Genomic DNA, 26,752 nt, shown 5'->3' with positions numbered 1-26,752 from the left:
ATGTATTTGTCTTGTTTTGTGCCTGTTTATCCAGGTCTTTGGGTTTCTGTGTGTGTGTGTGTGTGTGTGTGGTGTGTACCCTCACAGTCAGTAGAAGACAACCTACATACACGCTGAAATGCCCTCCAAACAGCCCTGTGGTGCTGACGAGGGCCCCGCAGGACCCTGGGGTCAGGGGTCAGTGGACTCCTAGGCACTCAGGCCAGGTGACCTTAAGCCCAGGCTGGGCCCAATTCCCAGGGAGCAGCGTGGAAAACCATTGACACCCACCCTGCCCTCCCAGCTCCGAAGCCCTCTGAAGTGCGCCCGAGGCTCACGTGTGAGTGTGTGTGTGTGTGTTTGTGCGCCTGTAATACAGTCCTCCCTGCCGGCACCTCTTCTCCCCAGCTTTCCCCACGGCTGGCTGCCTACGATTCCTCCCTCTGAGCTGAGAGAGTTAACCTAGCGGGGCAGGGCGGTCTGGGCTGGGGGCCGCCCCCTGGCCCCCCTCCAGCCCGGCTCCAGTTACAGCTGCCGGTTGGGGAGGGTAGGGGTGGGGTGGGGCGGGGAGGGGAGACGGCTGAGGGCAGCGCGGCCAGCTCTGGGCCAGGGGGTCCAAAGTGCTCGGCCCCAGGGCACAGCCAGACGTTTGGGGCCTTCTTTCGGCAGGGGACAGCCTGACTGGGGTGAGCGTCCCCTGCCCCTCCCCTCCAGGCCTCACCCCTGGCCTGGCTGGGCCGCCTATTTTGGGAACAGGAGTGGCTTCCCAGGCAGGCCAGACCCAAGAGGAAGGGAGTGTGGTTGGGACATTGGGGTTCTCCCAGGGGTGGAAGTGTGGGTGCGGCTCCTCCCTGCTCCTGCTGTGGCACGTGCACCCTGGCTGGGTGTGGGTTTTGGACACTCACGTGTGTAGGGTGTAGGTCGGGCTGCGTCATCGTTTGGGGGTGCAGAAGGCCCAGATAAGGAGTAACGTGTGCCTGGGTCTCCGCCCCATGTCCTGCTCCAACCAGAAGTTTAGGGAGTGGGCGTCGTCTCCATTCCAGCCCCACTGTGTGTGTGTGCGCGCGCATGTGCGTGTGTGCGTGCGTTCCTGCCCCTGGCATCTGTCTTCTATCTCTCAGCCCCACTGGCCTGGGCCTCAGGCTACTCGCCTGGCGTTGTCCGTTCATGAAAGATGTCACCCAGAGGCAGGCAAAGGGGACGTTTTCCCTGTTCTCATCTCTTCCAGGAGAGGAGAAGGGGTGGCCTTTCCCACGGGGGAAGCCCATGGCAATGTGGCAGCCCAGCCTCACCCGGGCAGGGTTGTGCGTGACCCCCAAGAGGGGGGAGGAAGGCTGTTGCCATGGTGGCCTGTGCGAGGCAAATTCCTCCAGGGTGAAATGGGAGATATTTATACCCAGGGTCAGGCGAGGAGCGGGCCAGCGGCTGAGGGCAGGAGAGCTGGGATATTACGGACAGGGTGAGGCTGTGGTGTACGGGCAGGTGGGCCCTTGGGCATGTCCTGGCTGCCTCTTCCCTGGCAGTGTGTCTGTCTCTCCATCTGGGTGGGGCAAGTCATCCAGGGTAGGCATGGGGAATCTGGGGCCTGCTGTGGGGATGGCCCTGGCCTGCGGGAAGTCCCTGTGGACTGTGTGTGTGTCTCACCCCTGTCCTTGCTGCTCTGTGACCCCCATGGTGTGGGTTGTTTTCGTGATGCTGTGTCCTAGTGAAGCAGGAGGGTGCCTCTGTTTCTCACGGTGACCAACCTGGATGATGGACGCTTTTGAAATTAAGTCCCTGGACTGTCTCTGACTTAACAGAGACAGTCCCCTGAAGAGAGTTCAGGCCCCAAAGGTGGGGGAATGAGGGTACAGGTTTCCTGACCCTTGTTGTCCCCCAGGACAATGGCATCTCTCAGCCACATCTTGGTTCTTTGTGTGGGTCTCCTCGCCATGGTCAACGCAGGTGAGTCCGGGGAAGGCAGCCCACTACCCACTTCAGCCCCAAGGGTGGCAAGGGTAGGGGAAACCCTGCAAGAGAAACAAGTTGGAGACTCCAATCTGAACTGAGTCAGTTGAGGCACCAGGAAATTGGGGTCTCACGTGGGGTTCCGTTACAGGCTGGTATCTGGGGGAGGGGAGAGGATGCCCCAGGTGTGGCAAAGGTGGAGGGTGGGATGGAGGCCTGTGAATGACGGAATCAGAGACAACCTGTAATGAGACGGAGAGCTGAGGCAGTTAGGTGCCTGCTGCTCCACACAGGACAGTGCAGCGGGGCAGCTAGGACCCAGAGAGGGTAGGCAGCCTGCTCAGGGTCCAGCAGTCCCCAGACTCTCGGTCCAGGAATGTAAAACCCCCAAAAGCTCTCGTTGTGCCCCTCCTTGTCCAGGATCCCAGGAAGCATCCGACCCTGATTTCTTTCTCTCTTTCCAGAAGCTCCACAGGAACACGACCCATTCACCTATGGTGAGGGAGGGAGGGGCACCTTTCTTTGGGAGTTAGGGGGTGCTGGGCTGGGTTCGCCTGTCCTCTCCTCATTTCTCCCCTCCCCCCACCTCTCTCTGTTTCTGTCTCCATCTCTCTCTAGACTCTCAGTGTTTATGTCTCTGTCATTCTCATTCTCTCTCTTTCTCTTGATCTGGCTCTCCGACTCTTTCTGTCTTGATCTCCCTCTGTCTCTGTCTCTCTGTTGGTCTCTGTCTATTTCATCCCTCTCTGTATCTCTGAATCTTTCTCCTTTTACCTCTTAGTTTCTTATGGCTCATCCTCTGCTGCCACCTGCCTTTCTCCTCTCCCTGATCCTCACCATCATCCTTCCCTACTCCCTTGTCTCCTCCCTCCTCCTTGCCTTGCCCACCTCCTCCCCTCCCTTTTCTTTACATCCTCTCTTCTCCCTGATCCCCCTTCTCCCACATCTCTCCCTCCTCCTCTCATTGATTTCCTTTCCTCTTCCCCATCCTTCCTCCTTGCCCCTTCCTCCCCATTCTGTCCCTCTACTATCCTTCCTCCTCCCCTCCCTGCATTCACGCTCCTCCTTGCTGCCCACAGACTACCAATCCCTGCGGATCGGAGGCCTCATCATCGCCGGGATCCTTTTCATCCTGGGCATACTCATCATCTTGAGTGAGTACCCCTACCGAGACTCCTGCCGCGAATCTGCGGGTGTCTGTCCCAACCCCGTCCAGTCCCCGCTCCGCCTCCAACCCCGCCCCTATCAGAGCCCTTGGCCCCGCCCTTATTTCTGCCCCCCGGCCTCACGCCCTCGGCTCCGCCCCTGTTTATGCCCCTCCCCTATCGCAGCTCTAGGCCCCGCCCCTTCTACTCCGCCCTCGGCCCCGCCCCCGCTTCTATCACCGCCCCCGGGCCCGCCCCGTTTACGACCCCGCCCTCGGCCCCGCCCCTGTTTCTGCCCCTCCCCTTTCCCTGCCCTAGGCTCCGCCCTGCCCCTTCTACTCCTCCCACGGGCGAGCCGCGTCTCTATTGCAGGCTCAGCACCCCCCTGTCCCTGCCCCACCCTTATCCCCCGCGCCGCTCCAGCCCTGGCGAGCGCGAGCTCTGGCTCGCTGTGCCGCGTAGAGCGTAACCTCAGCTCACTCCTCCCCACGCCCCCACCCACAGGCAGAAGATGCCGGTGCAAATTCAACCAGCAGCAGAGGTAAGAAGCCTCTCTGGGCTCTCACTCATCTACTCCCGCTCTGAAGGAGCACTGGGGGTGAGGCCGGAAGTCCACTAGATCCAGAGCCAGAGAGACCCCTCGGCAAATATGTATCAAGCACCTACTACGTGCCCAGCCCCAAGCCAGGCCTTGGGACCAAGCCACGAATTAACTGCCCTCCCTGCCTGGCTGAGCGTCCGGCCCAGTGGGGGCGGTGGCGATGGGCTCCAACAGACCCACAAATATAAAATCACGAAGTGCCGTAAGTGCTGTGAAAGAAAGAGCCGCGGCGAAATGAGATCACCTCACTTGGCGGCCCAGTTTAGCTCGGAGTCCTGTTTCTAGCTCTCTGATTCATCCTTAAATAAAAATGTAAAGCCCAGGCAATGTATGAATACCTTGTCGGTATTAAGATACTTGTAGATGTTATTATAAATAAAGGTAGTATTTATTGGGTGTGTCCCACGTGCAGGATGCTGTTTCATGATGTGTTATTTACCCCTCACACCATATCTATAAGGCAGGTGCTTTTATTAACCTCATTTTACAGATGAGGAAGCCAAGGCACAGGAAGGTGGTCACACGCCCCAAATCGCTCAACTGCAAGATGAAGGAAGGCTCTAGGTTTCTAACCTAGGCCGTCTCCAGGCAATCTGCCCTCAAGTCGCTTTGGCTATACCTCCTTTCCAAATTCTAGTTCCTTCTCCAGCACTCGGGGAGGTACTCTCTGTTACCGGCTTGGAGCGCCTCCTGCCAAATACTTAAACTGCTCCTGGGTGCACTGGATTTTCTGGCGGCCTGGAACCTGCTCCTCGCCCATCTCTGGGTCTCAGTACACAAGTCTGTGAAATGGGGGCCGCACTGGGGTTTCCCGGGTGAGAGCTGCCTCTCTCCTTTTCCATCCCCAATTCCTTCTGCATCTCCTTTCTCAGGACTGGGGAACCTGATGAAGAGGAGGGAACTTTCCGCAGCTCAATCCGCCGTGAGTTTGGGGAGACTTCGGGTGTTTGGGGATGCAAGCTGGTTCCAAGAACCCCTTTCCTGGTCCTCCGTGGGCGCGTGGAGCGGGGGGATTGATTTGAAACCCGAGGTCGGGGAGTTGCCCTGCTGTGCTCCCACCTTCCAGAGGAGCTGGGGGGCCCCTCCTGCTATCCGAACTCTATGTGTTCCCCCTTAGGTCTGTCCACCCGCAGGCGGTAGAGACACCTGGTGCGATGGAAGCCAGCCAGGTCCTGCAGCTCTGACTAGGCTGGAGGGGGGAGGGGGGAGGAGGAGGGGGCGAAGGGCTGGGATAGGGGGCTTGGAGGGCTCTCCTGCCTCTTACCCTTTTCACCCACACAGAATTCCCCTGGCACCTGACGCCTCCCACCCACCTTCCGCGCGCCCACCTCCATCTGGACTGTCCTCTTTCCCAGCCCTGCCCCCACAGACTCCCGTCTGCCGCTCAGATTTCCAATAAAACGTGCTTTTCTGCCTTGACAGAGCGGTGTGGATCTGTCAGTCCCTTCGCGCGGAAAGCCTGGGCGCCCCCTTGGCCCCAGCAGAGGGCGCCCCCACCCTTGGGGAAAGGGCGGGGACGTCGGCAGTGGGCGGGGGCGGGGGCGGGGGTGGCCGGGACGGGGGCGGGCTCTCCGGGCCCCCATTGGCTACGGCCCCCTCCACACCAGGGCTCCCCCCATCTCCCCCCGACAACAGTCCGTCCCGGTTCCAGCTGCTGCAGCCGCGCCTTCACCGCCTCGGCATCCAGCCGACCCCTGCTCCGGCTTGGCATGGCGACCCCGACCCAGGTCACCACAAAGGGTGAGCGTCGCCTGTGGAGAGGGCGCAGGGGGGGCTCCGGGATCTTAGAGCTTAGGAGAGAGGATCTGGGGAGATTCCAGTACTGGAAGGGGAGGGGAATGGGGAAGGGGATGTCCCTTCCTACCATGGGCGGAGGCCCCTGCAGTGCACCCCTTGGCACCCCTCCAGGCCTCTTGGACACCTTCTCCCGGTGGTGTCGTTCCTGTGCGGGACCCGTGGTTGGAGAGCGGCAGTCCCGGGAGAAAGGATGCTCGGACCGGTAGCTATAGCAACCGGGTGGCTGGTCCAGCACAGCGGTGGTAGTGGACTCGAAGAGATGGGCTTCGAAGGTGGGAGCGGGTGGGTCTGCAGCCACAGAGGTTCTCGCAGATTTCAGGAGGGTAAGGGGAGGGGGTCCATATGCCTCTTTTTTTTCTAGTGCTGGCACCTACGGTGGGTGTTTCCTGAAATCTCTGACAGGCAGGTTCAGTGGGAAGCAGGGAGAAAGAGGGAAAGATAGGAGCTGGAGGAAATGAGAGAGAGATGGAGAGAGACAGAGAGAGCAAGAGAGAGGGAGACCGAAAGGAATACAGAAAGAGACTGACAGAGAGCCTGAAAGAGATAGAGACTGAGAGATAGAGGGACTGAGGCAACTATGGAGAAGGAGGCATAAAGACACAGAGGGGGAGAGAGAGAGAGATGGCCCCACAGCGTGAGAGGGAAATGGAAAAGAGAAGGGGGGGTGGCACAGGGTGGGGCCCGTACCACTGCAGTGAGCCCCCATGGGCAGGGATGGGTGTCAGGACCCTCCTTCCCAGCCCACATTCGGGGTGTTGTCTGGTCCGAAAGGTGCACTTGGGTGTGCACACAGATGCCCCTCCCTACCTCCATCGCCCACACAGAGATTTACATTTCACACCATTAGCCCAATTATGCACCCCCGAAATACTGACCCCCCCCCCGACAGCCCCCTTTCTTGAGCCTGCTTCTGCAGAGGGGCAAGGGGAAGGATGCTTCCATGGTGGGGGAGAGGTGGGCAAGGGAGGGTCTCTTGCGCTGAGAGCAGGGCCAGAGGAGAGGCCAGCGGTGCTGAGGAACCTCTGGCAAGTGAAGGGAACCCCAATTCCACTCTGATCTCTCCTCCCCTGCCCGCTTTCCTGGGAGGTGGGGGCTGCTGCACTGAGCCATATCTGCAGAATTTGAAGCAGGGCGGGGGGGTGGGGGTGGGGGGGCGGCTGCAGAGGCTGGAAGCCACCCTAGGGAGAGGGGGCAGGGCTGAGGCAGCAAGCCTGGCGGGGGCCTAGTGCTTCCTTTCGCGGAGATGGTGGTTAGCAAGATCGATGGCAGCAGACGGGCAGAGGTGGGAGGACAGATGCCTCCACCTCCCCACACCCTTTCTCCAGTCACAGCAGGAGAGGGGACCACAGGTCTTGGGAAACCCCGGGGGAGGAAATGCATGTTGCCTGTTGCAAACCACTTAATGAAATTAATTAATGAATGAATGGATTGTTTTGGGGGTGGGGGATGGCTCCCGCATCCCCCCATCCCCCACCCCATCAGAGAGCAGGAGGGTGTGTTGGGGACAAACAGAAAGAAGATGCAGGAGCACAGCTGGGCCTGGGTCCCTATCCCTAAGAGGGACCCTCCGCTTGGCCAGAAGCCAGTCCTGCAGAGGCAACAACAGGAGGTACAAAGGGAGCAGAGGCAGTCAAGTTTGGCCCCAGAGTTAGAAACCCAACCCCCAAGTCCCACACAGGACCCTATCCAGCCTGGGGTACCCAGACCCATCAACTCTCTTCACCTCTCAAGATGCCCCAGTTGCCATAGTAACCACCTCCTTCCTGACGTCTCCTTGGCAACTGGCCAGGAGTGGTGCACATTCCTTCTCCTGCCTCCTGGCTCCACCCTTAGCTCAGCCTCGTCCTGAGGACCCAGATTACTGGGGCAGCAGAGACCAGAAGAGGAACTTCTGCGTGGAGCAAGGAGCACCCAGGGAGGAACCAAAGAGGACTCTGGGGCAGGCGCTCACCCACTGGGCTTCTGTGATGGTTTGAGGAGGCAGGATGTGTGGAAGCACAGGAGACAAAAGCAGGATAATTCAACTGCTCCACCTCTGATGCAGTCTCCCAGCAGCCTAGTAGGAGCTCATTCATTCATTCATCCATCCATTCACTCATTCTAGAAAACTTCTTGGAAAAACTTTATAAACGCCAGGATTAACAGTAGAGATGAACCCAATAAATTTACTCTCCATCTGGTGGGGGAGCTAAGACAGAGCACAGATGACTCTAAAATGTTTTCCCCATCTGATGCTTATGAGTACCACCTTCATGATTTTTGCCCTGTCCAAATCTTCCCCACACTGATATTTATTTAACATTTTTCCTTCAAAGAATTAACTTTTAAAAAACTTTGTTAGCTTTATTTTACACTGCCACCACAAATGGAAAATCAGGAATTTTTTTTTTTTGGTCTTACATTGAAGGCAAGTATTAAAATGATCTTAAACAGGTGACTTCCCTTTTCTGAGCCTCAGCGTTCCTCTTTTGTGGAATGAGAATGAAGATAGCGCCTATATCAGAGAGCTGCTGTGAAGATAACTGTGTTAATATCTGTAAAGTGCTTAGAAGAGAGCCTGGCATGGACTCAGTGCTATCAAATGCTGCTTAGATAAATAAATAAAGGAGAAAAGCAAATAACGTCATAACAGTCTATTTAGATATTGTTGCCTGCTGAAGGCCCTGAACCCAAGGCCTGTTTTTATCTCGGGAGATTAACAAGGGTTGGAAAGTGTAGAGTCACATCAGCTCCTATTTAAGACTTGCTCTTTGAAGATGGGACAGGGAACTGAGAAGGGTGAACTTACACACTGTGAGTCAGTGCTAATCAGGGTCTTGCCTGGGTGCCACCTGCATGAGTCAGTTTAAACTAGAGTATGCTGTTGGTAACAAAAAATCTCAGTGGCTTCTCACAGTGAAGGTAGATTTCTCATTTAGACTATATGGCCGCCACAGGTCAACTGGGGGGGGGTCTCTACTCACCAAAGAAAACTGGAGAAGCCGCGATCTTGAACATTCATATCACCAGGCCAAAGGCAAAAGAGAGCTCTTGCGCGGGCACTTAAATGCTGCAGAGTTCATTGGCCTGAATTAGTCATATGTCCCCCTTCCCAACCTCAAGGTAGCCAATCTTCCTGAGCCTGGATAGGGGAAGAACATTAATGACAACATCTGGCATCTCCCTGGCACTCCTGGTACCCCACCCCCACCCCCACTCCCCTAGTGGTGCTTGCTTTGCAGAATTGTGCTCTAATCAAGACAGAGTGTACTAAAAGCTGTCAGAGGAATTAAGGAAGCGTCAGGATGGGTTTCTTGAATGGGAAGGATGTTCTGAGCTCTCCTGAAGGGGAATATAGTTTGAGACAGGGAGGTGGGAGTTGGGGAAAAGTAAATCCACAGACACACAGACACACACACACGTTTTATCCACATGTTAACATTCATGAAATCAGAGTGAGTCTTCCAATGGATGAGTATGTTTTATGTGGTAAAGCTACATACATATGCATGCATATACACACACACTGGGAAAGTTATTACAAAGTCAATTTTGAATCTTTAAATTGATGTCTGAGAAATAAGTAATATAGGATATATATATAATATAGTATGATATAATATAATATAAAATTTTGGAAATCTCTGCTCTGCTGGATTTGGTGTCAGGAGCAAGTGGATGAGAGCAGTAGCCACAGTGCCTGCCTTTTGGAGCTCTCAGATGGCTGAGAAGTTTCAGGGAGTGTTCGGGGGAAGCCGATACACTCAGCAGTCCACTCAGCAGTGGGATAGGAGTCTCAGCATCGTATGCGAACGGGAGTATATATGTGTATTTCAGGAAATGAGTCCATGCTTGCATTAGACCTCCATGGGGGGCTAGGACCAGGACCACCACGTATGGTTAGGTAGGTTGTACACTGTACAAGGGAAGGTATCGACCAATGGAATGAGTGGGGGCTGGAATCCAGCCTATGCTCCTCTCTTTAAGCTTTGTGTCTGGCCATGAGGCTACATCATCCAGAGCAGGAGATCTCATTATCTGATTTCCACACAGAAACCACTGGACCAGTGGCCCCATCAGGATCCTCAAAAATGTTAAGAAGCTCATTGTTGAAATCTTTTCCCCCCTCTCTTTCTTTCTCTGCCTTCTTGCCACAGTTCCTCAGGAACCTGACCCATTTTACTACGGTGAGTGGCAGATCCTGTGATGAGGGTACCCTGGGGCTGGATGGAGGGGTGGCTGTAGATCCCCATGGGTCACTGCTGAAGTGGCTTCAGCTTTGGCTACACGCTACGTGCTGGCCCACTGGCCATGTGACCATGTGGATATAATTCACATCAGCTGGGCTCATGGAGGGCCGAGTCAGACTTGGGGAGGGGGTACCCTCTATGGACCCTCTTTAGGCTTCACCAGCACTCGGGCTGGTGCACTGGGATCATCAGGGAAGCAAACAACTCTGACACCAGGCTGTCGGGATTTGAATCCTGGATTATCCACTCACTAGCTGTGTGGCCTTGAGCAAGAAACTTTGCCTCTCTGGGCCCTTCTGTAAATAAAGAATAGTAATGGTTCCTACCTATAAGGACTGTGGGAAAGAGTTACTCGGATGATATCATTAAATCTTCCCCACAGCACTGAAGCTCAAGAAATGACTCCAGGTCTAGCAGAACTGACCCCAGTTCCCCCTCTGTATACCCTCCTGCCCTCTCCCATTGCTCACTCATACCGCTTCTCCATACGCCAAGTTCTTTCCTGCCTCAGGGCCTTTGCACTTACTGTTCCCTCTGCCAGAATACTCTTCCTCTAGCTCTCCACACAGCTCCTTTTTCTCCTTCAGGCCTCACATCAAATAATGACTGTCTACTAGGAGAAGCCCTCCTGACTCCCCAGCAAGAGGGGCTACACCCACATCTAGCCATGGTCACATGACTGAGGTTTTTGGTTTTCTTTTGTTTATCACAATATGAACGACAACTCCCTGAGGGCAGGGGCCTGGGCTGCTGCTGGTACGGAGTGGATGCTTTATAAATGTTTACTACAGCATACTAAAGAATAATTCTTATGAAGGAAAATAAAAGAAAGAATGAGATTAGGAAATGTTGAGGAGAGCATGGAAAATACTAAATGAGACAGCCAGAGAATGTGTCACTAACATTTGAATAAAGCCCAGAAGTTGGTAAGGGAGGGATATTTGGGGGAGGAGCTTTCAGGCCGAGGGCCCAGCAAGTGCAAAAGCCCTGAGGTAGGACCATGCCTGATAGGCTCCAGGAACTGCAGGGAGACTGGTGTGCTTGGAGTAGGGGATGAGCTCTGAGAAGGCATAGGAAGGCATAGGAACTAGATGGTACAGGGCCTCATGGGCTGTGGGGAGGACTTTGGCTTTTCTTTGCAATGCAGTGGAAGTTGGAGGGGGTGGAGTGGTGCGCTCTGAACTCAGGAAGACCCTGATCAGACTCAGGTGTTAACAGGATCCCTATGGCTGGAGGGTTGAGTAGGGGGATGGGTGACAGAGAGACCACAGAGAAGGTTGTTTGCTGAAAAATATACATATATATATATATATATATATATATATATATATATATATGCAATAGAGGAAGGTCATATCTTTATCTATATCTATGGCCAAACAATCCAGAGAAGGGTAAGAGAAGGGTAAAGAGGAGAGGTTAAGGGGAGCGCCCAACGCCCAAGGCCATGTACTTGATCCTCACGTTGACCCACTGGAGGAGCCTGCAGCCTTGAACCCAGGCCAAGGCTCCAGGGGAGCTGAGGTGCTGCCCCCACTTTGATGTCCTCCGATATCTTCCCCAGACTATGATACCGTCCAGACCGTGGGCATGACTCTGGCTACCATATTGTTCCTGCTGGGCATCCTCTTCATCGTCAGTAAGTGTGACCCCTTCTCGGGCTCCAAAGCCCTGGGCACCTGCAGTTCCCCTGCTGACTTTTGTCCAGACCCTTATGTCCTGTCTCCTTGTTCTGTTCTGTCTCTGTCCTAACAGGCAAGAAGATGAAGTGCAGGAAGGCGGACTCCAGGTCTGAGAGGTCCGGCAGCAGCAGGGAGAGACGGGGAGGGGTGGGAGCGGCCTGGGGCGCAGGGGGGCTGCCAAACAAAAGGGCCCCCGGGGCCTGCCAGGTGTTTCCCAGAAAGCCTGTGCAAATGAGGCTGTTTATGCTTTTCTCTCTCATCTTTGCTTCCACAGCCCAACATGCAAATCCTGTAAGTCGGAGCTTCCCTCTTCAGGTGAGGGGTGTGAAAGGGTGTGGTTCTGGGAAGATGGGTGGGAGCAGGGAGGGGAGTCAGAGGGGAAACTGCACTGGATGTCCCTAAGAATGGGGCCACCAACGATGGAGCTGAGACCCTGCCGATCAAACATGTTAAAACATGAAGTTAGCGGGATGTGAAATGTCCTAAAGGGTCCTTGAAACTGCCCAGAAACAAGTACCTAAGCTCATAAAAGCAAGGATGAACTAATTCCCCAGATGAGAAAGCCACAGCCTGTGGAGAGAGGGGTCCACATGGGAAAAGGATGTTGGCAGTCAGAATGAAGGCAGAGTTGAGCACTAGAGAAGGCAGGAAGATAGAATGTTTTCCAGACTTTAGTGTTCAGTTGGGAAGATCTAGGATGAAATGGCTGAGAAAAAGGGAGGAAGGAAGGAAGGAAGGCTTGTGAATAATTGTATCAAACGACAAAAAGAGAGACATACAGAATACAGGTTTTAAAAACTGATACTGGAGGGCTTCCCTGGTGGCGCAGTGGTTGAGAGTCCGCCTGCCGGTGCAGGGGACACGGGTTCGTGCCCCGGTCCGGGAGGATCCCAACATGCCGCGGAGCGGCTGGGCCCGTGAGCCATGGCCGCCGAGCCTGCGCGTCCGGAGCCTGTGCTCCTCAACGGGAGAGGCCACAACAGTGAGAGGCCCGCGTACCGCAAAAAAAAAAAAAAAAAAAATTGATATTGGAAAAGAGACAATAGAGGAGAGAATATGAGTGTGAGGCTGGAAAGATGGAAAGTATAGGATAAAGAGTGAAGAGAATGGGGGTGTAAGAGGAGGTGAAGGGTGCAGGAGGGGATAGAGGAAGAGGGGGAAGGAGTCCCTAGAAGGGGTGGAGAATGGAGGAGGAGGGTGGAATGTGGGAGGGGGTGAGGTGAAGGGGGGGAGGGGGGAGGGATGGCGTGAGGAGGAGGGGAAGAGTGAGTGCAGGTGGATAGATGTAGGATGTAGGAGGGGGGATAAGCATGTAGATGAAAGATTGTGACTCCTTGAGGGTGTTAATTTTAATTATGTAAAAATATCTCGACCTGTTTTTAGTGGAACTGTGTCCTTTCCAGGGACTTTTAAAAAATCAGAGATGGGAAACTCTGCCTCTTATAAAGTTTTTAGAACTAAAAAAAATGGGCCTTGGGGTACTCCATATTTGGAGGATTTGATGTGGAATTTCATGTGTTTAGTTTCATGTTTATTTAATGAGATTTAAGAACATTAATGGGTCACTTTGTGGATGATGGGGGGGTACGGTTGGCCTGGGTACCTGGCCACAGTCTAAGAATATGTACAGAATTCTCACCCATTCCACTTGAATGATGGGCCCAAGTGGGTGGGAGACATAGGAATTCCTGTTGTATCCAAATGTTCCAGAGATGGTGTGCTGGAAAGGAAGGAATGGGGGTATAGGAGGTACGTTGGGAGCATGGGAGAGGGATGGAGACGCCTTTTCTGGTGGGGGGACACCACAGAAAAGCCCAGGCTGGGCCAGGGGTCTTCGGCCTCATCACAGATGTGTTCCTCTCATGACAGTGTCCTGTGGGACAGGACAAAAGCCCCAAAGGTGTGCCTCTATGGACCAGATATTAGGATTCAGGGAGGCAAGACAACTTCCCAGGGCTAGCTCTAGGGTGACAGTCTGGAGATCTGACTTCCATGAAGGAGCCCTGGCAGTGTGTGGCGGGGGGCTGCCTCCACCCCTCTGCTGCCCACTGAAGCTCCATGGCTCTCTCTCTCTCTCTCTCACTCCTTCTCACCCCAGCCCCTGGAGGTGGCGGCGTGTAGACCAGCCCTGGGCACCTCCACTACTGTCCCTGCCTGATTGCGGGAGCCTGAGGACCGGGTGGAGGCCGTGGGGACCCCAGCCTTGCCCAGGGAGCGCTCCCCTGAATGAGCCGTCCCACCTACTCCAAGGCTGGAGCCGCTGCACCTCCCCAGGCCTTGGCAATTACGACCCCCCAAAGAGCCCGTCTGCATCCCAGACCCAGGGACTCAGGCCTCCAGCTCCTGGGGCCCCGGGAGTCCACCCTCAGCCCCCCACAATCCCTGTGTGCTACTCCCCGGCACCTCCCTGCTCCCCGCACCCTCAGCGTCTATGTCTTGAGCTTAATAAATGTGCATTTGGTTTTTCCCCCTGTTCTGTCTGTGTGTTCTCATCTGTGGGGACCAAACCGGGGAGGGGACAAAGCTGAAGCTGGGGAGCTGTCTCCCCCATCCCCAGATTTTTCCCCTTCCTCTCCTTCCCCTCCCGCAGTGCCACAGTGGCCGCCTTCTCTCTCAGAGCCCCTCAAGCTTCCCTTCCTTCCCTCAGCGCCACCGCCCCAGCTGCCCCTTCCCTTCTCATACCCAGACCCCAGAGTAGACCCCTCCCCCGCTCTCCCTCCCTCCCCACAGGAGCCCCACCCCGCCCAGACCTGCCCGCCCTGCTGTTCCCCACCCCCACCCTCCCCTAGGCCGGGGGGGGGGTGTGTGGAGGCCTCCGCCCAGCCTCTCACCCCAGCCCCCCCATAGCCCTCAACGTCTCCCCCTCCTGCTCGCACCCCGGGCTCCGAAGCCAGGAAACCCAAGAGGAAATGACTGAGCCCGTCTCGGTCCCCGCCCGCCAGCGCTCCCCTGGCCACACCCTCCGCCTGGACTCAGCCACTGCAGCTGCTCTCTCCGCACGAGGCTGCCGGCGGCTCGGGACCACCAGCTCTGACGTGAGTCTCTCCTCCTATCTTCCTCCGTCCGCTCCCCTCTGCCCAGGGGCCGGGCTCAGGTGGGTAGAGAGCGATCTTCTTGGCGCCTCTCCGCCCCCCACCCCCCATTCATGCTCCCTGTCCCTCCGGCTCCCCAGTACCTCCGTGTGCGGCATTGCTTCTCTCCTCCTGCCTCAGTCTCCCCAGTTCCCCTCCATCCCTCTCACCCTCCCAGATCTGCCCAGCATCCTGCTCTTTTGTCCCTGCAGGGAGGCCCCTAACACCAACTCACTTTTTCCTCTGAGATAGGAGCGCATTACTCACTCTTCCTCTTTCCCCCTCCTAGCTGACTTCTCTGCTCTGAGGACTGCCCCAGAGGGAGGGACCGAGGTCCTCAGATCTCCTCCGGTGCCCCAGCTCCCTCCCCTTGCCCCACACGGTCAGTCCTGTCTAGCCCTTGAGTGCTTCTCAGCCCTGTGCAGTGGCTGCTACTTGAAGCCTGGTTTAGTCTGACGCTTCTTGTTTTCTTTGGGGACCTGCAGAGGGAAAGAGGGAGTGACCGCTGGCGATCCCCACTTCTGACACCCTCCCCCTGGCCCTCCTTCCCGCAGCCAAAGACCCTGGCAGGGGTCTCTGAAGCCAGAGGTGCCCGCTCAGGGTAAGGAAGGGGGCTGCAGGGTCCCCAGGGGTTGCCCTGGGCCTGCCTCGCCGACATCATGGCTGACCCCAGCTCTGGCTTGCTCTGTAGATGTCGCCCTTTGGTCGCCTGTGTCTCCTGGTCTTCGTTGGCCTGATTCTCCCCACCAGAGGTAAGGCCCAGCCCTGACTCCACCCTGCTGCAGGGCCCTCAGCCCCGCTTCGGGTGCACGCGTTGCTGGGTGGAAGGCTGGTGAATTTGGATGCTCTGTCCTGTGTCCTCAGTCCCCTCCTGAGCTGGCACCAGGAAGTGGGGGCCCCAGTAAGGGGGCCAAGGTTACACCCTGTTTAGATACCTCAGACCTGGGTGGCTGCTTCCAACGAGTCTGGCCAGGGCCTGTCCTGCTGAGCATCCTCCATTTCACCTCCAAGAAGGACTCAACGGAGTTTGATTTGGCGGGGAGACGGGTGTCGGTTTCCTACTTGGCAGCCAGGAACACCGGACTCACAGCAGAGCAGCTCCCTTGGATCCCCAGGTGATATATGATTAGGGAAAAGGGTGAGCTGGGGCCAGTCCAGGAGTTGGAGATGTCTCACCCTTACCTGAGAAGTGTTTTCTGAAGGCAGTACCTGTGGTGGGCCTTTGCAGGTGCTTTCTACATGACAGGTGCTTTCTACATGACAGGTGCTTTTTCAGCTTCAGCTCTACTCTATGATGCTGTTGTCATGACCATTTTACAGATGAGGAAACTGAGGCTCAGTGAAGGAAAGTGCCCTGTGCCAGAGGCTAGTGAGTGGAGGGGCTGGGCTACAACCCAGGAACCCAGAGCAAACTCTGCACTGAAGCTGCCCCATTTCTCTTTGATAAAATGGGTTTCCTGTGTTCATTCGGTCATTCAACAAGCGTTCACTGAGCAGATCCTATTCTAGGCACTGGGGAAAGAGCAATTGCATAAAACAGGAGCTCACATGCTAGTTGGAAAGACACACAGTAACTGACACATCCGTAAATTATATAGTATGCTAGAAGGTGAAAAGTGCTATAGAGAAAAACAGAGGAGAGAAATGAGGATTGTTTAAATAGGGTGATCAGGTAAGACCTCACCAGAAGGTGACATTTGGGCAGACACTTGAAGGAGAGGAGGGAACAAGCCAAGCAGGCATGTAAGGAACGAGTGCTGTCTGGAGAATGTGAGTGACAGCAGGCAGGCCAGTGTTCGGGTTCGGGTTTGGGCTAGGGTTAGGGTGGGAAGGGGCAGGGTGGTAAGAGGAGAGGTCAGAGAGGTGACAGGGGACCGGGTGGAGGGGGGACTTATGGGCCAGGTGAGGACTTTGGCTCTTACTAGGAGTGAGATGCAGCCAGAGGAGGGCCCTGATCTGACTCAGGGGTTCACAGGCTCCCTCTGGCTGTGTGTGGGGAGCAGACTGTAGGGGCCGGATGGGAGCAGGGAGACCAGGGAGGAGGTCGTGTGATGGTCCAGGAGGGAGAGCATGGAGGCTGGGCCAGGGTGGGGGACAGTGGCTCTGTCCAGCGCTGACTGCATGTTAAGCAGTGCGGGAGACCTCCATCTCATTTCACCCTCTCTACAGTCCTGAGTAGTAGATTCAAGTATTATTCCCACTTTGCAGATGAGGCAGTCGAGGCTCAGAGAGGGGCTTCACTTGCTCCAGGACACACAGCAAGGAAGTTATTGGGAACAGATTTTGAGATCAGGGCCCTGGCTGAGTCTAGCACCTGGGCTCCTAGGCTAAACTGCCTCTCTCACCCCACAAGGATGGGTAGGGAGAGGCAGCTGCAGGTAGGGTGCTGGGGTATTAACATTTCTTAAAACACTGCCTCCAAAGCTGATCAATCACACATCTGTCTGCTGCTCCGCCAGCAGACAGGACTTCCTGGTTATCCCCCAAAGTTTCAGGAGGGAGGGCAGGGTAGGGGTTTCGGTGAGAGAAGGCGGACCAGAGGCTCCTCCCTGACTTCTCATCCTTGATTTCCCAGGACAGACATTGGAGGGGGCCACATCCATTACTCTAGCAGACCCAGTCACTGAGAACGTTCATGCCCTGACTCCAGCCCCAGGTGAGGAAGGAGGGACAGGTCTGTCAAGATCCTGTCATTGCAAATAACAATGGCAACAAAAATCTCAAACTTGGACCAAACGGGATTGTTTGGATTTGTGTAACTGAAAAGTCCAGGGGTAAACCTTCAGGCATGTCTCCATCTAGGCTCAAATTATGCTATCAGGAACGTATCTTCATCTCCTGGTTCTGTTTTCTCTGTGATGGCTTCATTTTAAGGCAGATTCTCTTTTTATGGAGCAAAGATGGCCCATAGAGACCTGGAGCTTCTATCCTACCTGCTAAGAATCCAGAGGAAAGAGAATTTCCCCTTCCCCAATCCAGCAGATGCCCCAGAACTGAATGTCATTGACCAGGCTCAGGTCACACACCCACCTGTGAGCTGATCATTGTGGCCACAGGCATAGAAAACTCATTGGCCAGACCTGGGTCTCGTGTTTAACTTCCAACAGGGCTGGTGCCAGGCCCATTGAACCAAGTGGACTGACAGGGAAGGATGGTTCAGGGGGCTCTTACCAGACGCGGGTGGGTGCTGAGTAGGGGAAAAGACATCTGTGGGAGGGGAGGGCCTGAGGCCAGGGAGATACTGGCATCCCATTTGGGCAGTTAGCAAATGGCTGGATTAATTCGTTTCCATGACATCAAATTTGAGTTGCTATGGAAATCCCCCTGTACCTCCATCCATGCACCTTCTCTGCATCTTCTCTCTTTTCTCTTCCTGTTTCCGGACTCCAGACACCGTCCAACCAGAACTCCAGCCCACTCCTCAGACTTCAACCCTGCAGGCTGGTAATGAGTTGGGCAGGGGCAGAGGGTGGGGAGGTGGCCTGGGACAGACATTGTTGCCCCTCTTCCTCTGACACTCTGGGTCCTTGATTACCCATTTCAGTCCCCCAGTGCTGAATCCCCACTGACACTCTGGGTCCTCTGACACTCTGGGTCCTTGATTACCCATTTCAGTCCCCCAGTGCTGAATCCCCACTGACACTCTGGGTCCTCTGACACTCTGGGTCCTTGATTACCCATTTCAGTCCCCCAGTGCTGAATCCCCAGGTTTACTTTGTCGTGGGGCGGCCAGTTAACTCCATTCACTTCTTGTAAAAATTGTTTGAAATCATGGAAAATAACATGCCTATAGAAAAATATAAAAACCGTAAGTGTACAACTTAAATTACTCTAAGTTGAACGCATGTAACCATCACCCAGGTCAAGGAATAGAGCTTTGCAGACACCCCAGAAACTCCCTGTATGCCAACCCCTTCATTTTCTTCCTTTTATCTCTTTATCTTTTTCCTTTTTTGAATTTTCAAATCATTTCTTTCACTCTTTCTTGGAATATAACATCATTCAAAAAGTGTTCACCAGTTTTGTCCATTAATGTTTAGTGGTACATAGACACGTTCTCCTTGGAAATTAAAAGAATATTGCAGGTAAGATGAAATCCCTTCATCCACTCCTCATTCTCATTCTCTTCTCCCTCTCTGAGAGGTCCCCACCGTTAGTGTTACATTGGGAGTAGTTCCCCAGTGATACTGCATCACATGTGTATTAACTGGGGAAAATATACTAATTGGGAAGTGTCGTTGTGGGGGCTTAAGGATACTGTATGACTTGTTCAGCAACTCACTTTTTTCCCCCATGCAACAATGTGTTTGGAAGCTCTTCCCACAGTCCTATAGAAGCATCCATGTTGGTCTTTTTCACTGCGTGGCATTCTGCAGGGTGCCGGTGCACAGCTGATGAAGCCATGTCCATCTTGATGAACATATTGGCTGCTTCCAGTTCTTCTTGTTGCTCGCAGTGCCGCAATGAGAAAGCCTGTCCCCTCCTCCTTGAGCACTTATAGCACAAATTAAGTGCCGGTCATGGTTCTAAATATTTCACCCTCATTCACTCATTCAATCCTCACACAAACCCTCTGAGGTAGAAATGAGCATTATCTTCGCTTTACAGGAGGCTCAGAGTAGCTCACCCGAGGTGTCACCGAACGTCAGTGACACGGCTAGGATGAGGGTCCAGGAACCTGGCTCTAAAGTTTACCCACGACACGGTGGGGCAAAGGCACACTGATCTGCCCTGCCACCAGCGGCGAGTGAGAGAGTCCCCCCTCTCTCATCCCCGCAGCAGCACTTGTACATGGATGTCTTTGATTTTTGCCAACTTGAGGAGGGGAGAGGGCCCCTTGCTGCTTTCTGCAGGTCCCTGATTCGCTTCTTTCTCACCCTCCCCTCCTTTCTCTTCCGACCTGAGTAGAAGCAACCCCGAACCAGATGGAGATCCACACCCAGCAACCGACGGAAATGGATGTGCTTCTAACAACAGGTCCGGGGACAGACAAGAGCAGGACGCAAGGTAGAGCCTGGGACTAGAACAGCAACATATGAGTTGTGTTTAATTCTCCATCTAGGTCGGCATTTCCCTGAGTACATTTCTCAGAGCACCCGTTTGGGGAATTAATACATTTTTCAAAAAACTTTTCTCGGTTTGCAGTCAAAGGTATTTGGGAAACTCTGAGTTAAAGTTAAACACGTTTCTATCTGGCAGGACTTCTCGGAGTCGTAATAAAGCTTGTTTGTAGCAGACATCCCAAGAGGGAGCGTCTAGTTTGCAGCGTTTTCCAAACTTGGTAGACTCAGGAACCCTTTTTATTCAGATCCCTCCGAAGGGCTGGTGCGGGAAATGTACCTGTAGGTGTTTCCTTGGTGTAGATCTTCTTAATGTTAGAGCAGGAGCTGTTCAGTTGCAAAACTCGGAAAACCCAACTGGAAAAAAAAAAAAAAAAAGACGTATTAGCGATATACGCTCTGCAAAGTACAGAAGCACCAATTTCAGGCACAGCCGGGCTCAAGCACTGTCATCACGACTGACTTGCTTCCTCTCTCAGCTCTGTTTTCTTCATTCTCAAGCGGCTTTTCCCCTCTTAGTGACAAAGGTGGTCCCGTAGCTCTAAGTTTAGGCTACAAACTCAGCAGCTAGAGTGCATCTCTAGCTGAAAGGCCTAGAGTTGACTCTCATTGGCCCAGCTGGGGTTATGTGCCTATGTCTGACCAATGGGAGCCTGGGAAATGAACAGCTCTGACTGGTCAGGCCCTGAGTCTGTGCCCCATGTCTGATCTGCATAGACCAAGAGTCAGGGAAGAGGTGGCTCCCCTCAGGACCAGAGGCGTGGGAAAGGGGGATGAGCAAAAATAAAGGTAATAGGGGGTCTCTAATGCCTGTGTGATGATCCATATTTGAGAGGCAGCCCCCACTGGAAAGTCCTATAGATTAGGCCACTCCCAGGCTGAGTTGCATGTGCGGTTGCTCAGACTGGGCACCGCACAAGAGCACTACCTAGAAGGTCACACCATTCTCCTTGTAGATTTTTTATCATTGTTACAACTTCCCAGTGACGGCAGTAAAGCATCTTATTCTGAAAGAATCTGTCTCTTAAAACAATTTTACAACAGATGGAAATACGGTGTCTTGGGGAAGGGAGCTTATTTTATTCTGTACAACAGTGGGGTTTGGGGGTGTAGCAGCTGTTTCCACATTTTCCAAATGAGAAAACATCTTCACATCTCCGGATTCACTTACTCTGAGTCCTTGCTGACCTGGGTTACCCTATGTGGTATTCCCTGTTCCTGGTTGTATGTGATGGAAATTCAACTGGGTCGAGGCGGGGGTCAAGGAGCCAAGTGGTAAAAGGCACTGCTGAGCCCAGCGCCCCCAGAGCCTCTCTCCCTTCTTCATCTTTGTCTCTCTTGCACTGGAGCTTGTTTTCCACCTGGCAAGGAAATGGCCAGCTCAGAACTTCTGTCACCTAGCGTCCACTCAAAAGCCCTACTTGGAATTTGAAAGGTAGGGAAAGGTGAGACTGGGTCACATGCTCCCCCTTGTGGCTGGGTTACAGCAGGAGACCCAGATGGTCTGGGGAAGCAGGAACATTTCCCCCCAAAGAGAGGGGACTGTTGCCAGAAGAAGGGAGGAGTGAGAGCCGGGTAGACAACAGCAACAACGTGCTAAGGGTTTGCTCCACGCGGGACACACTGTGCTAAGCTTTCACGTGGTCACTCGTTCACTGCTGACAGCTACCCTATGTGGGAGGAGCTGTCAGTACCCCATTTTACAGGGAAGGGAACTGAGGCCCAGAGAGGTTACTTGGCTGGCCCTAGGCCACACAGTGCAAAGTGGCAGAACCAGAATTTGAGCCCAGGTTCCCACACACCGGGGTGAGGGCTGGGGGGCGGGGCATCAGCACCACATACCACTGAGGCTGTGCTTTTATTACATTTCCTGTGGTCCCTCCATCTTTACCCTTGATCTGGCTTATCCCTTTTCTTGGAAGAACTTTTCCTGAACATCTTGTAATCGGTTCGTATTTAGGAAACGAGGTGCTGAGGCTGGCCTGGGGAGCCAGTTCATGAGGCAGCTTCTCTGCTTGCTGGCTTCACACCGGGGCATCAGTCAGGGATGGCCACCTCACTGAGGACATTTCTCAGTGCCAGAGGGGCAGGTCTTCCCTTGGGTATTGGTTTTTTTTTTTTTTTTAAAGAGAGGAACCCGCTGGTGTTTCTGGTCTGGGAGCAGAGGCGAAATTCAACATGTTTTCTAACAAGTATCTCCAGGCTCTGTAACTGGGTCAGGGTTCTGGAGGCCCCTGTGTGGCTCTGACAGATGTGACCCTTTATTCCTGATCACGGGGTGGTCTGGGAGGTCCTAGGAGAGGAGCCAGGGGTTCCTCGGGAGTCGGAGCTGTTGGTCCTAATCAGGGGGTGCAGGCTTATTGCAGTATTTCCATATCTGCCACTCCTGGCTGCCTCTGTGGGTGGGAGGCGGGGATACCTGGCCTGCGCCCTGAAGGTAGGCGTGGGAGAGGGGCTTCTCCCAGACGCAGACGTTCAGTTGTCTTTTGTTTCCCTCCACGGCTCACTCCTGCCCTCCACCATCTTCTGGCCACTCTCTCTGCTGATCCCACTCAAGGCCCCACGCCCCCCAAGACCCAACTCCCACGCAAAAACGTCAGGACGGACCCCGCCCTCAGGCAGACTGGTCAGTAACTCCCTTCCCAGACTGGACACAGGCTATTTCCTACTCACTGTGTGTTTTTAGCGCCTCAGTACTGCCCAGCACAGAATAGTGCTCAGTAGACAGGTGTCGGGCGAACACCTGGCTTCAGGGCTGGTGTTCTAGTGGGCGGGCGCAGGGTAGACACACAATAAATGTCTGAATAGATGAATGAATGCATAAGTGAGTGCTGCATGCCGACGACCCCCAAACCCAATGGCTTATAATGACAATCATTTAGGGACTTGCCTGGTGGGCCAGGGGTTAAGACTTCGCGTTCCCAACGCAGGGGGCCAAGTTTAATCCCTGGTCAGGGGACTAGTTCCCACATGCCACAACTAAAAGAGCCCACGTGTCGCAGCTAAAAGAGCCTGCATGCCACAATGAAGATCCCACATGCCGCAACTAAGACCGGACGCAGCCCCCCCAAAAAAAGACAACCATTTATGTAGCTCTCAAGTTTGCAGTTTAGAAGTTTAGTCTGGGCTTGGCTGGGTGCTTCTCTGGTCTCAGCTGGACTTACTTGTGCATTGGAGATCAGGTTGGGGTCAGCAGGAGCTCGGTTTGCAGGGGCACCTTGATTCTTCCCCTCCCGGTCTTATCTTCCACTTCCTGTCCAGCCAACCCCAGTGAACAGATGGAAATGATACACCCACGGGTCATATAGAGAGTTCATTCATTCATTCAAGCAATATTCATTGAGCATTTATTGTGTGCTGGGCACTGCTCTAGGTGCCAGGGGTACAGCAGTGAATGAGACAGACAAAAATCTCTTCCCTAATGAAGGAAACGTTTTCATGGGGAGAGAGAGACAATAAATAAGAATCATAATAACTATATATGAGGTGGTTTTAAGCTGCTATCAAGAAAAACGAAGAAAAAAAGGAATAAAAAAGAAAAACGAAGCAGGGTTAGGGTGAGAGAATGACTGGAGAGTATTTTCTGTAAAGGGCCAGGGAGACCTCACTGAGAAGGAGCTGAGGGGGAGCCATGTGGACATCTGGGGAAGGGAGCTTCAGGCAGCAGGAGCAGCCAGTGCAAAGGCCCTGGGGTGAGAAAGGGTCTGCATGGTCACCAGCGGGGGTGGGGGTGTGGGGGTGGAGCACAGTAAGTGAGGGGGGCAAGTGAGGAGAAAAGGTTAGAGGTGAAGGGAACCAGACTGTGTGCTGAGTAAGGACTTCAGTTTTGCTCTAAGTGCACCAAGGCTGAAACCCAGGTGTCTCCGCTCTGACTCTGACTCTCACTCACCGATTCACTCCACAAACCTTTGCTCCCTTCTGTCCCCTCCAGGTTCAAGCGAGGACGACCCCTTCTCCTATGGTAAGTTACCCATGGGAGGCCGTGGGGAGAGGAGGGTGCAGGCCCCTCTCGCCACACGCTTCCATTTCTGTCTCTGCAGATGAGGGCACCCTCCGGAAACGGGGCCTGTTGGTGGCAGCCGTGCTGTTCATCACCGGCATCGTCATCCTCACCAGTGAGAACGGGGGTTGGGGGGGAGGGGCATCAGGACTGGGAGGGAGGAGGCCTTGGCTTGGACTCTGACGGAGGGTAGGTTCTTGAAGGCCCCTGAGCAAGATTGTTTTAAAGGAGGCATATCCATATAAGCCTCCCCAGAGTTCAGTGGCTTAAGATGATAACCATTTACTGAATTCTCAGTTCTGCAATTTGGAAACTTAGGCTGGGCTCAGCTGGGTGGTTCTTCTGGTTGCAGCTGGATTTATTCACGTGTCTGAGGTCAGCCGCGGGTCAGCAGGGAGCTCTGCTTCTGTGGGCACCTCAGTTCTTCACCTGGCGGTCTTCTCCAGCAGGCTAGCCTGCGCTTGTTCACACAGCGGTGGCAGGGGAATGCGATGGTGCAGCTCCCCAGGATTAGCAATAGCGGGAAGCTTTGATGGCCCTGGGCTGCGTGAGTGAGGAGAGGTAATGGCTGCGCCAGGGCCTGATGAGAGATAGAAGTGGAGGAGGGGGCCCCAGGCAGGAACTGTGGCTTCAGAGAGAGGTTTCCAGCCGTGCCTCCTGGTAAGCCCACCGGGAGGGAGCGGGGCAGGGGTCGAGGGGATCGGATACCTCAGCCTCTCTCTCCTCCTGCCCTCCTCTCTCCCTCCAGGGCCTGTGGGCTGCGGCCTCTCAAGTCAGCCTCCCAGGGCCCAGTGTCGAGCAGGGAAGGGGGGCAAAGGGAGATTAACAAGTGGAGAAACTAATTTTTTAAGAAGTTTAAAAAATGTTACAGATTAAGGGGCTTTCCTGGTGGCGCAGTGGTTGAGAGTCCGCCTGCCGATGCAGGGGACACGGGTTCGTGCCCCGGTCTGGGAAGATCCCACATGCTGCGGAGCGGCTGGGCCCGTGAGCCATGGCCGCTGAGCCTGCGTGTCCGGAGCCTGTGCTCCGCAACGGGAGAGGCCACAACAGTGAGAAGACCACGTACCGCAAAAAAAAAAAAAAAAAAAAAAGTTACAGATTAAGTAAAACACGAGGGCAACCACTTTGCAAGCTCTCAGTTAAGCTGTACAACCCACGCCAAGTTTTATGAGTGACCTCTTTTGTCCAACTTCCTTATCAGGAAAATGGGCACAGCCTCAGCTTTTTGCTTTAAGGTGGGAGACGGAACACTGATAGAATTAAAAAGAGATCGCTGATGCGTGTCTGATCCTGTTGAATCAGGGAGTCAAGCACTGTTGCCTCAGTTGTTCAACTTGTGCTTATAGATCCTGACTTAGTGCCAGACCCTGTTCTCTCCCCTGTGGGAAAAGTGAGGCTCAGAGAGTTGAGAAGTTTGTCCAAGGTCACACAATACAGAAAAATCAGGGAATGACTGGACACGGCTCTGTGTGAGGGCAGAGCCTATATGTTAGCTCTGGGGCCATAAACTGTTCCAGTGACATTTGTGAGCACCTACTCTGTGCCCCAGCCTGTGCTGTGATGCTGGGGGCCCTGGTCCCCACCCTCAGAGAACTCACAGCTGGTGGGGGGGATGACAATAAACAGCTCAACACATTAATGAACAGAGTGGAGCAGAGATACAGAAAAAGAGAATTACCAGGAGGAAAATAAAGATGGATTGAGAAGGATGGGGAGAGGTGCTCCCTCTAAAGAGGCAAAATCAGAATGCATTCTGATAAGGAAGATGATTTTTAAAAACAGGTAGAGGGAGCAGCAAGTGCAAAGTCCCAGACGCAGGAATGAGCTTAGCGTGTTGCAATAACCACAGGAAGAGGCTAGGGTGGCTGGGGCAGTGTGAGCGGGAGAGGGGTAGGAGGTGAGTCTAGAGGGACAGGGAAGTGTAGGTAAGGGTGGCAGCCAGGAGATGGGAGAGGGCTGTTTTCTGAAGTCCCCTTTGTTTTCTAAGATCCCCCTCATTTGCTTTGGCCCAGCCCCCTGGCCTTCCTGCTCTCCCTTAACCCCACCTGTCTACTTCTGCCTCAGGGCCTTTGCATTGACTGTTCCTTACGCCTGGAACACCCTTCCTCCATATGTCCATGTGGCTCCCCCCTCACCTCCTCACTGAGGCCCCTCTAGTCCCTGCCATGAGGATGCCCTCAGCTCCTGGGTCTCCCTGCATCCTTCCTTGTTTTATTTTTCTTCACAGCATGCATCACTGTCGGACACGTCACTGTATGTGCACTTGACTTAGTTCTTTTTCTCATTGTCCGTCTCCTCCACTAGAAAGCTCTACTAGGGCAGGGATTTTATCCATTCTTGCTCCCAACTGTGTTCCCAGTGCCTAGGTCACTGCCTGGTACAGAGTAGGCGCACAATAAATGTTTGCTGAACACATGAATGACACACAAGCTAGGGCTCCCCTGCGTAGGGGTGGGGGGAGGTCCCCCCTGCGGACCTTTGCACCAGCTCTTCCCCCGTCAGCTTCTTGTCGCTTGCTCAGAGTTGCCTTGGAGCCTCCCGAGGGGAGGCTCGTCCTCCGGCACCCAGATCACCGCAATAATCAATATTGTTCCAACTCATGACTGAACCATTTCCTTCACCTACAGGCGGCAAGTGTAGGCAGTTGCCCCGGTTATGCCGGAGTCATGACAGATGAGTCCGTTGGAAGTGGGGGCTGATGACCCGATGGGCACCCCGAGACTGAGCCTCCGCCGGCTCACCGTGCCTGGCCTCCTCCCTCCCCTCGAAGGACCTACAGACTAGTCAACAAAGCCCAGCCTGAGAGGTAGGATGTGGATGGAGCCAGAACCGGAACTGGTGGCCTGAGCCCCCTACTCTCCCAGCCCTGCCCTCCCTGAAGGCTGACTGACTCCCCATTTATCCATTCTGTTCCGACAAGAAGTAAAGCACTGTGGTCTTTGCGCCATGGTCTCTGATCATTCCTGACCGGGGAGTGGAAGAAAGCAGCAGGGGCTGGGGCAGGGACCCCAGGAGTAAAGTGAGGGAGTTACAGACTCCAAAGCCAAGCTGGGGGCCACGGTGAACGAAGCCAGCCTGGGTGAGGTGGGAAGGATGGGGGCGGGGGCGGGCCACAGGGGAATCTGGCCAATGGGAGGGTCAGTGTTGGATTCCACCCATGGCAGATCGAGACCCCAGGCCTGGTCCTTGTGCAGAGCCTGGTGTCCAAAGCCAGCTCACCCCTGACACTGAGAGGCAACAC

At 54.3% G+C, this 26,752-nt stretch overlaps 2 protein-coding genes and 1 pseudogene across 13 annotated transcripts; 2 read left to right on the top strand and 1 right to left on the bottom strand.

Annotated features, from left to right (window-relative positions):
- Positions 1-407: 407 nt before the first annotated feature.
- Positions 408-1,389, bottom strand: LOC116744722 (annotated as a pseudogene).
- Positions 559-13,851, top strand: FXYD1 (FXYD domain containing ion transport regulator 1). The gene is made up of 12 exons (XM_032614672.1): positions 559-665; positions 1,859-1,923; positions 2,391-2,423; positions 3,006-3,080; positions 3,576-3,612; positions 4,545-4,594; positions 5,308-5,412; positions 9,606-9,635; positions 11,263-11,337; positions 11,454-11,496; positions 11,655-11,695; positions 13,479-13,851. The coding sequence occupies exons 2-12, from the start codon at positions 1,863-1,865 to the stop codon at positions 13,499-13,501; spliced, it is 573 nt and encodes a 190-aa protein (XP_032470563.1). The 5' UTR covers positions 559-665; positions 1,859-1,862; the 3' UTR covers positions 13,502-13,851.
- Positions 13,852-14,265: 414 nt separating this feature from the next.
- Positions 14,266-26,456, top strand: FXYD5 (FXYD domain containing ion transport regulator 5). Of its 12 annotated transcripts, XM_032614662.1 has the most exons (11): positions 14,338-14,415; positions 14,741-14,833; positions 14,937-15,052; positions 15,143-15,203; positions 17,027-17,107; positions 17,842-17,895; positions 19,360-19,458; positions 22,069-22,137; positions 23,443-23,472; positions 23,552-23,626; positions 26,139-26,456. In XM_032614662.1, exons 4-11 carry the CDS (start codon positions 15,143-15,145, stop codon positions 26,186-26,188), a joined length of 519 nt encoding a protein of 172 aa, XP_032470553.1. In that variant the 5' UTR covers positions 14,338-14,415; positions 14,741-14,833; positions 14,937-15,052; the 3' UTR covers positions 26,189-26,456. The 12 variants fall into 12 exon arrangements, with proteins under 12 accessions (XP_032470547.1, XP_032470548.1, XP_032470549.1 ...); XM_032614660.1 differs by lacking the exon at positions 14,741-14,833 and having other exon boundaries at positions 14,285-14,415; XM_032614664.1 differs by lacking the exon at positions 14,741-14,833 and having other exon boundaries at positions 14,329-14,415; positions 15,006-15,052.
- Positions 26,457-26,752: the final 296 nt, after the last annotated feature.

This window comes from Phocoena sinus, chromosome 19 (genome assembly GCF_008692025.1).
Source record: "Phocoena sinus isolate mPhoSin1 chromosome 19, mPhoSin1.pri, whole genome shotgun sequence".
NCBI classification, from domain to species: domain Eukaryota; kingdom Metazoa; phylum Chordata; class Mammalia; order Artiodactyla; family Phocoenidae; genus Phocoena; species Phocoena sinus.
Note: the sequence above shows the minus strand (reverse complement) of the source record. Positions and strands in the feature narration are given on the sequence as shown.